General features: G+C 33.3%; 2 protein-coding genes across 2 annotated transcripts; both read left to right on the forward strand.

The window, feature by feature from the left end:
• The first annotated feature begins 5,906 nt into the window (after positions 1-5,906).
• LOC132273330 (immune-associated nucleotide-binding protein 9-like) lies at positions 5,907-7,102 on the forward strand. Its single transcript, XM_059774306.1, has one exon. The coding sequence runs from the start codon at positions 6,161-6,163 to the stop codon at positions 7,100-7,102; it is 942 nt and encodes a 313-aa protein (XP_059630289.1). The 5' UTR covers positions 5,907-6,160.
• Positions 7,103-8,916: 1,814 nt separating this feature from the next.
• On the forward strand, positions 8,917-10,047 carry LOC132272771 (transcription termination factor MTERF6, chloroplastic/mitochondrial-like). Its single transcript, XM_059773863.1, has one exon. The coding sequence runs from the start codon at positions 8,917-8,919 to the stop codon at positions 10,045-10,047; it is 1,131 nt and encodes a 376-aa protein (XP_059629846.1).
• Positions 10,048-13,327: the final 3,280 nt, after the last annotated feature.

The following is a 13,327-nucleotide window of genomic DNA, read 5'->3' on the forward strand; positions in this document are numbered from 1 at the left end:
ATAAACGTTTATAGAATGGGTCATCACCCAAGATCCCACCATCATACTAGGGGCAGAATAGTGGATCACACGATATCAATCGTCAATCTACATATGATAATAAGGTTTAGAAGACTGACGTACCAACCTCGGTACATTGAGCTAGCCGGGTTTTTGGTTTCTTTATCCCAGCGACCCCCGGGGGCATTAGTCGTCCAAGACCAATGTTTGATCCTCTGAAACCATAGCCTAGTAAGTCTCTACACATCGAGAAGGACTCTAAGTCCAGTGAAATTTCTATAATCAATGAGTCCACCATATCCAAGGTGGTCCCATGCCCAATGAGGTTTTTAACCATCAAGCACCAATGATCGTCTCTTCTACTAGGAACCAAGCTTAGTCACATGCACTTCAATCTGACGGGTCATTACCACCATAGCCACAGAGCAGGGCAAGCATAAAGGATAAGTCCACGAAAGTGAAAAACTTTTACTCCTTTATTAAAGGGCAAGTTCACTGAACTAAAAAAAATGTATATTCCTTTATTAAAGGGAAAGCTTATAAAGCTTAGGCAAAATATCTTCTTATTAAGGGGGCGAGCTATGTGAAAATTAACCATTTATTAAAAGAGCGGGCTTAGTGAAGCTTGAAATCATTATTTCCCTTTTTAATAAGGTAAGCTAAGTGAAACTTAAACATATTACGAACCCCTTACCAAAGGAATAAGAACAACTACTTCCCTTATTAAAGGGCCAAGATATCAATGGTCAAATAGATCTAAACACGACTTTAAAAAGAGAAAACGGTTCCAACACCAAAAGTTAGATCATAAAGGTGCGCCCAGGGGTACAACCCTTGGGCAAACACATTGCCTAATGGTACAACCCCTGGTTATCAGAAATCAAGGTTTTGTCATCTAGAACAAAGGCCTAGTCATCCAAGGCTAGTGCCTAGTCAGCCCAAGTCTGGTCATCAGAGACCAAGACCAGGGCTTAATCGACAAAAGTCTGGTCATCAGAGACCAAGACCAGGGCCTAATCTACAAAGGTCTAGAAATCCAAGATCAAGGCATGATCACAAAAAAAAAAAAAAAAAAAAAAAATCCCGCCTCGAGAATAGTAACCCGGGGTGAAAAAAAAAAATTTGCCTCGGGAACAGCACCTGAAGGTACTGTTCACATCGGGAATACTAACCTGGGGTGAGAAAAAAAAATCCTACCCGTGGAACAGTTCCCAGAGGTACTGTTCACATCGGGAATAGTAACCCGGGGTGAAAAAATATATGTATTTCCTAGTCCGTTTCAAACCACGAAATAAGGGACAATTGATGGGGAAAAAAGTAACCCTAGGGTTGACCCACCACCATTCCTCTCCAACTTGAGGATATAGAGATATTGTTATTCAACTGACGAATAGGATAAGGTGAACCCCAATATCGCAACCAATTTCATCACCTCAACAGATCCCGTTAGTGATGATAAGGGAGATCTCAACCATTGACATGTGCGGAATGACCTTGATTTCAATAGGGAACCGTAAAAAGATGATCGACTCATTAAATCAGGTATGAAAAAAATAAAAATAAAAATAAACATAAAAATAAAAATAAAAAAACCCTTAACATTGAATGCATAATAATTTTGTGATACGATTACAAGTATTAACTTGATCGTTGGAGGGTCTTCGGCCGGCACCCTACTGGTGCCATTCTAGATGACGTGGTCGCGAGAATTTTCACATCAACAATATTATTGGACTCCCTTTTTATCTTGCTCTTGATGGCTATATATGGATTCTACCTATTGATATGGATATCTGTTCAAAATTTAAGAATTTGTGTTATTTATGTTACCGGTGGAACTCACAAAATTGGGCAAAGGACTGGGCTAAGTCCATGGATCAATTGGGTGTTGACGATTTCATTAGTGAATTGTGCACAAACATATATATCCCCGCGCGCGCGCGCGCGCGCACTTCATATGACCTATGATTCAACATGGACCAAAGTGTATTATGTATAAAGTAGGTTTGATTTCAGCACTACACATCACACTCCTATCAAATAAGTTGGAAACAATTGATTGGAATACTGGGCATCAATCAACAATATGATCAAACCATTTTTTTTTGGTTCCCCTACGGTGGCACAAGTAGCCACTGGACGAAGTGACAAGAAAGAAAGCATTCGAAACTTCTGCTATTTGGAGATGAGATTGGAGAATGTGAGAAAAAGGGGAGGGAATCTCTAAATAGAAGGAAGGGTATTTTGGATATTAAAATTAAATGGTCTGACAATTTTTTTCAAATTTGATCACTATTTACCTATTGTTGAGTTTAAAGTTACTATAAAACAAATTTTTTTAAAAAAATTTTGGTCATTAAAATCTATTTTTTCCTTAAATTAATAATAATAATCAACCTATACCAATTGTGGTCTTTTATTATTTCTTTTTGATATTAAAAAATAGAGTAAATTACACTGTTGAGGTGCGCTCACGATACCCCTAACTAAAAAACACTTTCTTTGTGTGTAAAGATATTTTTTTAATAACCTAATATTCATGTTCGTGGGTCGTGTCGTGTTGACCTAAATTTATTATACTAAATAGTTTAATCTGAACATGACTTGTTTAATATTCGTGTCAGAAACTCTTAACGCTAACCCAACCTATTTAATAAACGAGTTACACGTGTAACTCGTTTAATGACTTATTTACTAAAACAAAAATTTATATTATTTAAATTATTAATAATACTCCATCAAACAATAAATAGTAGAAAAATATAAGTTTCAATATATTCAAATTTCTAAATATTATTTTTCTAACTTATAAAAGAGTAAATTATAAGACACAAATTTAAATAATTATTTTGGAACCTAAATACAAATTTATTTATGACATGTATTGTTAAACGGATTATACGGGTTGAATCACTTCAACCGAAATACGACACGATTAACTAAATGAGTTAATCGTGTCAATCCACTTATGATCCAAATCGTCAATTCGTGTTCGAATCGTATTGACTTATTAAATTTTGTAACCCCTAAACTCACTCATCCTTTGCCTTTGATCATTTGTAATTAGTTGGCTTTGGGCCTTGTTTGCCTTGGGCTTGGGATCTCTTTTGTTTGAATTTCCCCATTTGCTCTATTTTGTTCTTATGTTTATACCAATTCAGCAAGTCCATGTAAATATTTCTAGGAAAAAAATTTCTATATTTATAAAATTTGTCTTATGTTTATCCAATTCAGCAAGTCCATGTAAATATTTCTAGGAAAAAAAATTTTACATTTATAAAATTTGCTTAACTTTCACAAAAAAAAAGAAAAAATAAAAAGAAAAAATAAAAAACCAAACTTTTATTAGAGTTGAGTCACCAATATAGAATCCGAAGAAACAAAATCTAATAAATTATACCTGAATAATTTCCTAAAATAAGATTATAAGATGGGAATAATCGTATAGGCTAAATAAAATATATGCACGTGGAAAAAAAAAATGAAAAGAAAAAATTAATACTTTAACCAAATCCGAATTTAGGTGACTATAATAATGATCTCCCACTATGTGATGTCATCATGACATCATGTGATGGGACTTACCACTCCTCTCATACATAAAATTGCCATTCATAAAATAAACCGATACTTTGACCATCACGTTAATGAATAATGATAATAATCAATGTCAAGTTCTCAACAAAACACACACATGAAAACATTACAAATACTCGTATCAAGCAATTTGAATTCCTAAACCACCTTATATTGATAAATATTTGAATTTTATGAAAAAAAGAATGAAATTATGCAATACAAAAAAGACAATATGAATAGGAATATCTCTAGTCTACTATTATATAGAGTCAACCAAACATATTTAAGAAAATTGTAAAAATGTATGGCAAAAGAACCAAATAGTTACTTATCAAAAAAAAAAAACTCGCCATATTTTAATAAGTGGGCAATATTTGTGTGCTGTCTCAAACAGTATTACAAACACTGAGTAGTTTGCAATACTGCAACATTACTCAAACAACCATTTGATGTAATTATATTATTAAATATAAAATATACACATATAATTATTTTTTATTTGGTTCGGCTCAGTCTAGTCTTAATACTGGGATCGAAACCCAAACATAATAGTATGACGATTCCTTAATTTTGAAATGCGAATAAACTTGAAGGAACCGAACCAAAAAGTAGTTCAAATTAGATTAGATCCATTTAACTTTATAAGCGTCCGGAATTTATTTTTTTTTAACCTGATAATAAGAATAGCCATACTGTATGTACAAAACACATCTATAAATAGCAGTACAGAGGCAACAAAGTCAAGCCGAAAAAAAGACAAACAAATCATGAAGCAAAATAAAAAAAATAAAAAAAAATGAATAATACATTCCAGATTTGTTGAGAACAGGGCCGGCTCTGAGATTGAAAAAATCTCAAGAGACCCTAGACAGACTTTAAATGTGAGGCCCTCTATGCATAAGTGATATGCTTGTCCTAATTATTATATATATATATATATATATTAGGCCCCTTTTTGTTACATTTGGTTAGACTTTTTTTTTTTTTTGGTAGCCCATCATTCTTGAGGCCTTTTGTTGCGGTTATAATTTTTTTTTTTTTGGTGGCCCAACATTCATGGGCCTATAAATTTTGATTCGCTGCATTTTTTATTTTTTTTTTAGCCCATCATACATGGGCCTATAAATTTGGAGGCCCCTTATATTCTGAGGCCCTAGGTGACCGCCTTGGTCGCCTTGGGCCAGGGCCGGCCCTGGTTGAGAATGAACCACCGCTTAATAACAGAAACTATCAAGGGAGAAGAGGGGAGTGACCCAAAGGTTAAGTCATCATTAAGGTAACAACTCCAAAGCTACACCCACAAGGTGCGTCTGACAAGGAAAAAAACCACCCTATCCCTTGCACAAGCAGAAACAGATTTAACAAAACAAAAGCAAAAATGACATAAAAATCACCCAACAAACTTATTATTATACACCAAATTTATTTAGTCTACGGGAGGTAAGAAACGACACCTCCCCACTCACGTGAAAAAGAGTGCGGAAGAAAACAGACGGGGAGTGCGAAGTTGAAGAAAACAGACGTGGAATGCAAAGTTGAAAGGCGGCAGAAAGGGTTGTTTGGACGACCCTTCTGCGTCTGAATCCAAAGAGAAAAACTTCATTCTTTCGTGCATAGTGCACCTCATTAATAAATAAATGGATCCTATCAGTGGGCCCTACCAGTGGGTTCCACCTTGATTTTGGTGAGATCCATTTTCTCTAATCCAAGGTGACTTTGCCACGTCAATTTCTCTCTAAATCTCTTCAAATACCCACAATATTTGTTTAGGCGCCGGAGGATTCAAAAGTCTGGGAAACTAAAACGTTTTCTCTCTTCCAACGTTTTATAGTTCTCTCTCTCCTTCTCTCTCTCTCTCTATATCATCTAATTATCTTTTAGTGGTCCATCTTCTTCTTCATATTGAACAGATATTTTTTTTAGTCTCAGGTGAGTTTTTCTTCATATTCAACAGAGATTTTTCAGTCTCAGGTGAGTTAAAATGATTATAAATCTAAAATTTTTAGTTCTTTACCTCGTATCTATAAAACTCCATTATTATTATTATTATTTCATTTGTAATTATATCATAATTTCAGAAGTCACGATTGAAAAATTATGTTCAAGTCGATTGCAATTTCTTTCTCTGGTTATTAATCTATCTATCTAATATCTCACTTTGCTTTCGATATTAAGTGATTTGTGTTCTTCTAACGATGGCTTTACTTCTCAGTTCACTTGTGATTTGGAGCATTTATTGCTTTTCTACTCTTCCTTTTTTAGTTTTAAATTAAAATGAATGGCTGCATTGTTGAGCTTATTATGCTATTATGTGTGTGTGTGTGAGATAGGCAGTGCAGTTCTATTGTTTAGTATTTTAATTCACCCACAAAAAATTGGTGGCATGAAAATCAGAATGTAAGTATAGAAATAAATGACTTTTAAACTATCTTCTATGCTATAGAAGCCCAACCTTTGGATCATGCAGGACATATGATTACGTGAAGTTTCGAAACAGCCCCTTTATTTATTTTTATTATTAATTTTTTTTTTTTTGGGAAGTCACCATATTCCTTTTGTTTGTTTTGTTAATGTTTTTAGAATGGGTGGAAGTTCTTTTGATGATGAATTGGATTTCACTTCTCCTTCAATTGGAGGGGTTCGAACTGTGGTTCTGGTTGGACGCACCGGAAATGGCAAAAGTGCAACCGGGAATAGCATCCTTGGAAGAAAGGCATTCACTTCAAAGGCTAGTTCAGCTGGGGTAACTAGTACTTGTGAGCTGCAGAGTAGTCAAATTCTTAATGTCATCGACACTCCGGGATTATTTGATTCTTCTGCTGGATCTGAATTAATCGGCAACGAAATTGTCAAATGCATCAATATGGCGAAGGATGGTATTCATGCTGTCCTGGTAGTTTTGTCGGTGAAGGGTCGCTTCTCCAAAGAAGAAGCAGCTTCCCTTCGTAGCCTACGGACTTTCTTTGGAACCAAAATTAATGATTACATGATCATTGTTTTTACTAATGGTGACAGCCTTGAGGAGGAGAGTGAAACACTACAAGATTATTTGGGCCGTGATTGTCCTGAACCTCTGAAAGAAATTCTTGAATTGTGTGAAAATCGGCAGGTTGTTTTCGACAACAAGACGAAGGATGAATGCAAGAAATCTGAACAAGTTGGGCAGCTTCTTTCCCTTGTGGACGAGGTCATGGCACAGAATGATGGACGTCCATATACATATGATATATTTCAACTCCGTGATCAAACAGGAGAGGTTTCGAATGGGGAGATGCCGACTTCATATGAGGAACAGGTCAAGCGAATAACAGATGTGATTGAGTCGAAGATGAGAGAGAGCACTTGTATGCTTCACAAACAATTGAAGGAAGAGCAAGATGCACGAATGAAGGCAGAAGATATTTCCCAAGCTGCTAAAATGAAATCTAATGATGAGATGCGTAAGCTGAGAGAACAACTTCGGAGAGCCCAGCGTGAGATGGGGGAGCTTCGCAACAATCCAGATGTGTGCGCCATTCTATAGGATTATATATATATATATATATATATATATATATATATATATATAGATATGCTAGCTTTTGATGTATTTTCCGACTGAAGCAGACTTTGAATCAAGTTTTTTGAGCCGTAATTAAAATCGCTACAGGATGTAGCTAGTTTCTTTAATAACTGTAGTGGCTTTACTAATTAAAATTTAAAACGACTAAAAAAAGGAAAAAAGAAAAGAAAAGAAAAGAAAAGAAGTAGTAGTCAGTATACAACCTATTATTTCCATAACCATTAAATATCATTTCATTAATAGGTTAATATCCCCACATATTAACAAAAAAAATCAGAAAGGGTGTTTTTGCGCCAAAAACCAAAAAAAAAAAAAATCTAATAAGGGATTTTGTGAACTTTTTGCATCTAAGGAGGGTGTTTCTTGCACTATATGTAGTGGATTAAACCACATAGTAAGGGGGTATATATATTACTAATCTAGTCTTATGTGCACATTAGCTTGTATTTTTTTAAAAAATAAAGTTTTTTATTTTATTTTATTATATATATATATATATATATCTCTAACATTCAGTATTTTTTTTTTTCTTTCTCTAGCATTGTATCTTTCTCTTTATTTTTCATCTTTTTAAGTTCAAATTGGATTGGTGAAGTGTTTTATTCAAAAATTATATAAGAAATATAGATTATTTCTTTATATGGATCCGTAGTGGTGAATTACCATTTGAGATTTTTATTCATAACATGATTAAATTTAATTAGTAGTAATTTTATCTAATTAATTAGTAAGGCTGGTCCGTGATCTTATTCTTCACATATAATTTCTCATTGCGCAGAATTGTATGCTAAGATAAGTTTTGCTTATCATGTACATTGGTAGATACACTAGTCACGTGTGTCTCTACGGTTTTACCAATATAATTAACCATGATTTGGTGAATTTTGACTTCTTTTATTATCCTTCTTTAGCATAACTGATGGGTGACTTCTTTTTTCATTTCCTTTCCTACCTAGTGATCTAAAAGCAAGAAAGGTGAATTTTAAAGAAAAATTATTAACTGTTTTATGATATTAATATATTAATTATTAAAAGATTAATTTTATACTTTTTTATTTAAGACGTCAAATTATATAAAGTCGTTAGGTTCATTTGTAACCCAAATAGATAATTTTGAAATAGTATAATATTTTAGGAGAAGTATTTTGTTTTTAAGCTAACAGAAAACAACAAAATATGAAGAAAAATGATTGAATAATTTGTTGGAGGCGTTCAACAATAACTTTCACGCGTCTTGCTCCATCTTTATTTGTATTACTATCAAATATGTCTACTAAATATTTATTTTTATAATTTTATTTGTATTTTTGTCATTAAAGTAAATATTGTGTATGACCATCTTTATTTATATTACTATTAAATATGTCTACTAAAAATGATGAATCAAGATCTGAAAAACTTGAGAGGAAGGGAAACTAATTCATTGTAAAAAATTCGTGCTCTTTATAAATTTGCTATAACTAACAATCAAAATATAACAAATACTTTGCTGTACATTTTCAACTTTGGGCCGTAGTAGAGCTTGAGACATGGTTGTACACCAGCCCACCTAATTATTGGGCTAAGAGTTTCATTCCATTGTCGATTTGGGTTTTTAGGGCAAAATGTTCATCATTCAAACACTCTCAGAGAACAGCAGAGAGGAGAGATCCAGAATGAGGGAGAAAATCGAATCCTTGCAAATCTATGAAGCTCCACACTTTACAGGCAAGTACTCATCTCTGCACTCTTCGCTTTGATTGATAGCATATTATATGTGTATGTATCTTCAAGAAATGAGGACTATATATCTCTGCAAAAGTCTCATCTCACTCTCTCTCAATAATTCTTCATATCTCAACAAAACACCAATCTCTCTTTTCTCTCTCCTCTTCTCCTCTTCCTCTCCGAAAAGCCCCAATGCGGTGGCTGATTACTTGATTGAGAGACACAAAATTTCTCCTGAAACTGCTTCGAAAATCTCTTCCTCTCCAAGAAGCCCCAGTCTGAAAAGGCCTGAAAAGATCGATTCGATTCTGTCATTTCTCGAGGAAAGTGGTTTTTCGGATACCAATCTCGAGCGTGTCATCAAACACGCGCCTCACCTTCTCTCTGCAAATCTTGAGCTTTCCATCAAACCCAAATTCAAGTTTTTTCAAGAATTGGGTATTTCTTCTAGCGATATTGTGAAAATTGTTTCGTCTGACCCTCTGCTTCTAACTCGTAGCGTTGATAGTCGGCTGGCCCCATCGATTTTAGCATTGAAGAGTGTTTTGGGTTCGAATATGGATGATGTGTCTAGGGTTTTAAAGAGATCCGGACAGTTTTCGAGGTATGATTTGGCGAAAACTATGATACCCAATATTGAATTTATTATGAAGAGCTGCGGTATGAGTTCGACACAAATTACCCAGTATGTGTATAAATGGCCAAGATTATTCATGTATAAACCGACGCAGATGAGAGAATATGTGAAGAGGGTTGATGAGATGGGCATTGACAGGAAGTCTAAGATGTTTGTTCCTGGGATTCAGGCTATTCGTTCGATGTCTATAGAGAATTGGGAATTGAAATTGGAGATCTTTAAGAGTTTGGGATTTTCCGAAGATGACATTCTTTCCGTTTTTAGGAGGGCGCCTTTGGTGTTCTCTCTGTCAGAGAGGAAAATTAATGAGAAAACTCGGCTTTTGCTTAGCACGGGCAAATGTGATATCTCATATGTTGTTAATTACCCAACCTTACTTACTTACATTGTTGAGAATAGGCTCAAGCCACGGCTAAGAGTTATGGATGTTTTGGAAAGCAGGAATTTGCTTCTTCAAAAGCTGAGTTTGGTAACTGTATGCAAGATGCCTGATAAGAAGTTCTTTGAGAAATATGTAGTCCCTCATTCAAATGAAGTCGGCGAATTATTTGTGGCACGTTGAAAGCAGAAATATGTGCTTCATGATTTAATACCTAGAGAAGGGGTGAGACTGAATCTTTTTCCCAAGAAGCAAACAACTTGGTAAGTAAGTACTCTTTTGCACTAGATGTTCACAAATTATCTTGTTTCCATATGGTGTATTACTGAGAAAAACATGGATTAATTTTCCAGGTTGCTGTTTCATTTCAAATGTGTTGAAATATATCCTTAATTTAACATTTCTTTTTTCTTTTTGTCTTTTTTCAAATTTTCAACTGAGGCATCATGTTGAATAATTCTGATAGGCATCATGTCAATTGAGACAGCTCTGTGAACGATCTAATAATTTCTCAAGAGAATATCCCATTCGTTTATTATTTTCATCTTTTGTCCAATACCACCGGAAATAAGTTTGTTATGAACTTAATATATAGTCTAACACAATCAATTCAAAATGATGATTTCCAACAGTCTATTAAGTTAAAATCTATCAAAATATTAAAGGGAAGTGGCATCATTAAACTCTACTAGAACCATTAATTTATTCAATTCTTGTGTAAGTTCTATTTTAGAACATTAGTTATTTAATTTAGGGTGAATTGTAAAAAATTCCCCTCGACTTTCACCCGATTATAAAAACATCCCTTATGAATATTTTTAGCAATTAACCCCCCCTCAACTATCATAAGGGGGTCATTTTAACTAATCTATGTTAGAGTGATTATCTGAGGAAAATTATAGGACAAAATTATTCTTAGAATCAAAATAATACATTAGTATTACTAAAGTACCCATCACTTATTTATATATATATATATTTTTATTATTTTTTTTAACTGCATAAAACACTAAAAGAGGTTTCTGATCTTGAAACGAGGCCTTTAATTTTTTTTCTTTCAAAATGTTCTTGCATTTGGAATATATATAATAATATGGTAGTTATTTATCAAATGTCAACATAAATTGATTTTGGTGGGAAAAAAAAACTTGTAACACGATTTTTTTTTATTATAAAATAAGATAAATAAATAGATATATATACGAGATCAAAAAATATCAGTACCATGATTTTTTATAAAATTTAAAAGTAGAAATTTATAAGATTCTAAAAAATTATGGATATAGTATATCCAAAAAAAAATCCAGTGGAGGCGTCCACTATAGTATCAAAACAAAACCCTCATCCCCCGCCCCCACCCCCTCCAAAACATATTTCACACTTTTTTTTTTTTTTTTCGTCAAAAATATTTCACTTAAATAAAAAATATTTGTTTGAACTATCTTTAATTATTTATTTATTCCGTAGAAGAAGCGTATAAAATTGGATTTATTTCAATATCATAAATCTTAATCCCAATACTTTTCTATCAAATTGTAATATGTTACACACACACACACACACATATATGAAAAAAGCCACTTCCTCCTAATTATGAGATGATTTTGCCACATAGTTTGATAAATTTTTACTTTTTCTTTTTCTTTTTCTTTTTCTTTTTTCCACCAAAATCAATTTAAGTTGACATTTGATAAATAACTACCATATTACTATATATATTCCAAATGCAAGAACATTTGGAAAGAAAAAATCAAAGAGCTCATTTCAAAATCAGATGTCTCATTTTAGTGTTTTATGCAGGTAGAAAAATAAATAAATAAAATTGAGTGGTGGGTACTTTAGTTTTAAGGGTAATTTCGTCCAAAAATTTTATCACACAATCACTCAAACGGATGTTTCATGTTAAGGGTAATTTTGTCATAAAATTTTTCTCACATAATTACTCTAACAGAGGTTAGTTAAAATGACCCCTCATGATAGTTGGGGGGTTAATTGCTAAAGATATTCATAAGGGGTATTTTTTACAAACGAATGAAAGTCGATGGGAATTTTTTGCAATTCGCTCTTTAATTAATTTATTAATTCATTATATATTCTTCAACTTTCTAACTTTAGATTGATTCAAAGTGGTTTACGACTTGTTCATTAGCAAGGATTGCATTTGCTAATGATTATTTGTTAGCATAAATAGTTCAGCTATGTCTAACTTCTTTTCATGTCCTGCCTAAGCTGTCTCTAAAGAGTCTTTTAGAGGGTTTTATTGGTTAGGCTCGAGATGGATTGGGCTTTGCAAATTAAATTCAAGGAAACTGTGCAAGCCCATTAAAAACTGAAAATAAGTCCAGCCCATTTGATTATTTATTAGCAGATACTAACATTTGATAAGAATGCTATATTGGAAGAATTTGAAGCGTTAAAAATAATAATATGATTCATTATATCACCTAGTGAAACAAAGATACTAGAAGAACAAAGAGTCTCATAAAGACCATTAAAAACTGAAACTAAGTCTAGCCCTATCTTTATGAGGACAATAGGCGCACATGTTCAATGGAAACAACAGATTAGTTTAACCAAAAAAAAAAAAAGGAAAGTGAAGCCAGTTGTATTTGATATAAATAGCAAATTAAAAACTATTCGATTCGGTTAGATAATTTTATGCAAGTGTTTGGTGTAAGTATCACTATTTATATTTTATTTTATAGTGCAAACAAGAGTCAAGATTTTTGAGAATGTATTGGCAAACATGGTGATCGCGGCATACGTCTACCTCGACGGTGCACTCCACCAAAACAGCCTCTCAAAATGCTGTTTCTATCCAAAATCAATTCATCGACCAAAGGCTGACTGCAATCTAGCGCTTGGAAGTCTCGAATTGAATCAGCGGTTGATTGGGGTCTCGAGGATGGTTTCGTAGATTTGCCTCTCAAACATACTGTATGTGTTTGAGGGATACCATGGATTCGCTTATCCTCTGCCTTGAATCCTTTGTGGGCCAGTTTTGTTTCCTTATGTTTATACCAATTCAGCAGGTCCATGTAAATTTTTCTAGGAAAAAAAAATGTAAATATTTCTATATTTATAAAATTTACTTTAACTTTTCAAAAAAAAAAAAAAAAACATTTATTAGAGTTGAGTCACCAATATAGAATCCCAAGAAACAAAATCTAATAAATTATACTTGTATCAAGCAATTTGAATTCCTAAACTACCTTCTCTCTCTTCAATTACCCAAAAAATTGGTTTAGGCAGCTCGAGGATTCAAAAGTCTGGGAAACTACAATGCTTTCTCTCTTTAATTACTCACAAAACGTTTTATATATCATCTAATCCTTCTATCTCTCTCTATATATATATCATCTAATCCTTCTATCTCTCTCTCTATATATATCATCCAATTATCTTTTGGTGGTCCATCATCTTCTTCATATTGAACAGGGAATTTTCAGTCTCAGTTGAGTTG

This window comes from Cornus florida, unplaced genomic scaffold (assembly GCF_030987335.1).
Source record: "Cornus florida cultivar Cherokee Brave unplaced genomic scaffold, ASM3098733v1 CherokeeBrave_3.0.0_Hap2_Chr09, whole genome shotgun sequence".
In the NCBI taxonomy this organism is placed as follows: domain Eukaryota; kingdom Viridiplantae; phylum Streptophyta; class Magnoliopsida; order Cornales; family Cornaceae; genus Cornus; species Cornus florida.

Bases quoted from the DNA above. Each gene is read 5' to 3' on its own strand.
- LOC132273330 (XM_059774306.1), top strand. From the start codon at position 6,161: ATGGGTGGAAGTTCTTTTGATGATGAATTGGATTTCACTTCTCCTTCA.
- LOC132272771 (XM_059773863.1), top strand. From the start codon at position 8,917: ATGAGGACTATATATCTCTGCAAAAGTCTCATCTCACTCTCTCTCAAT.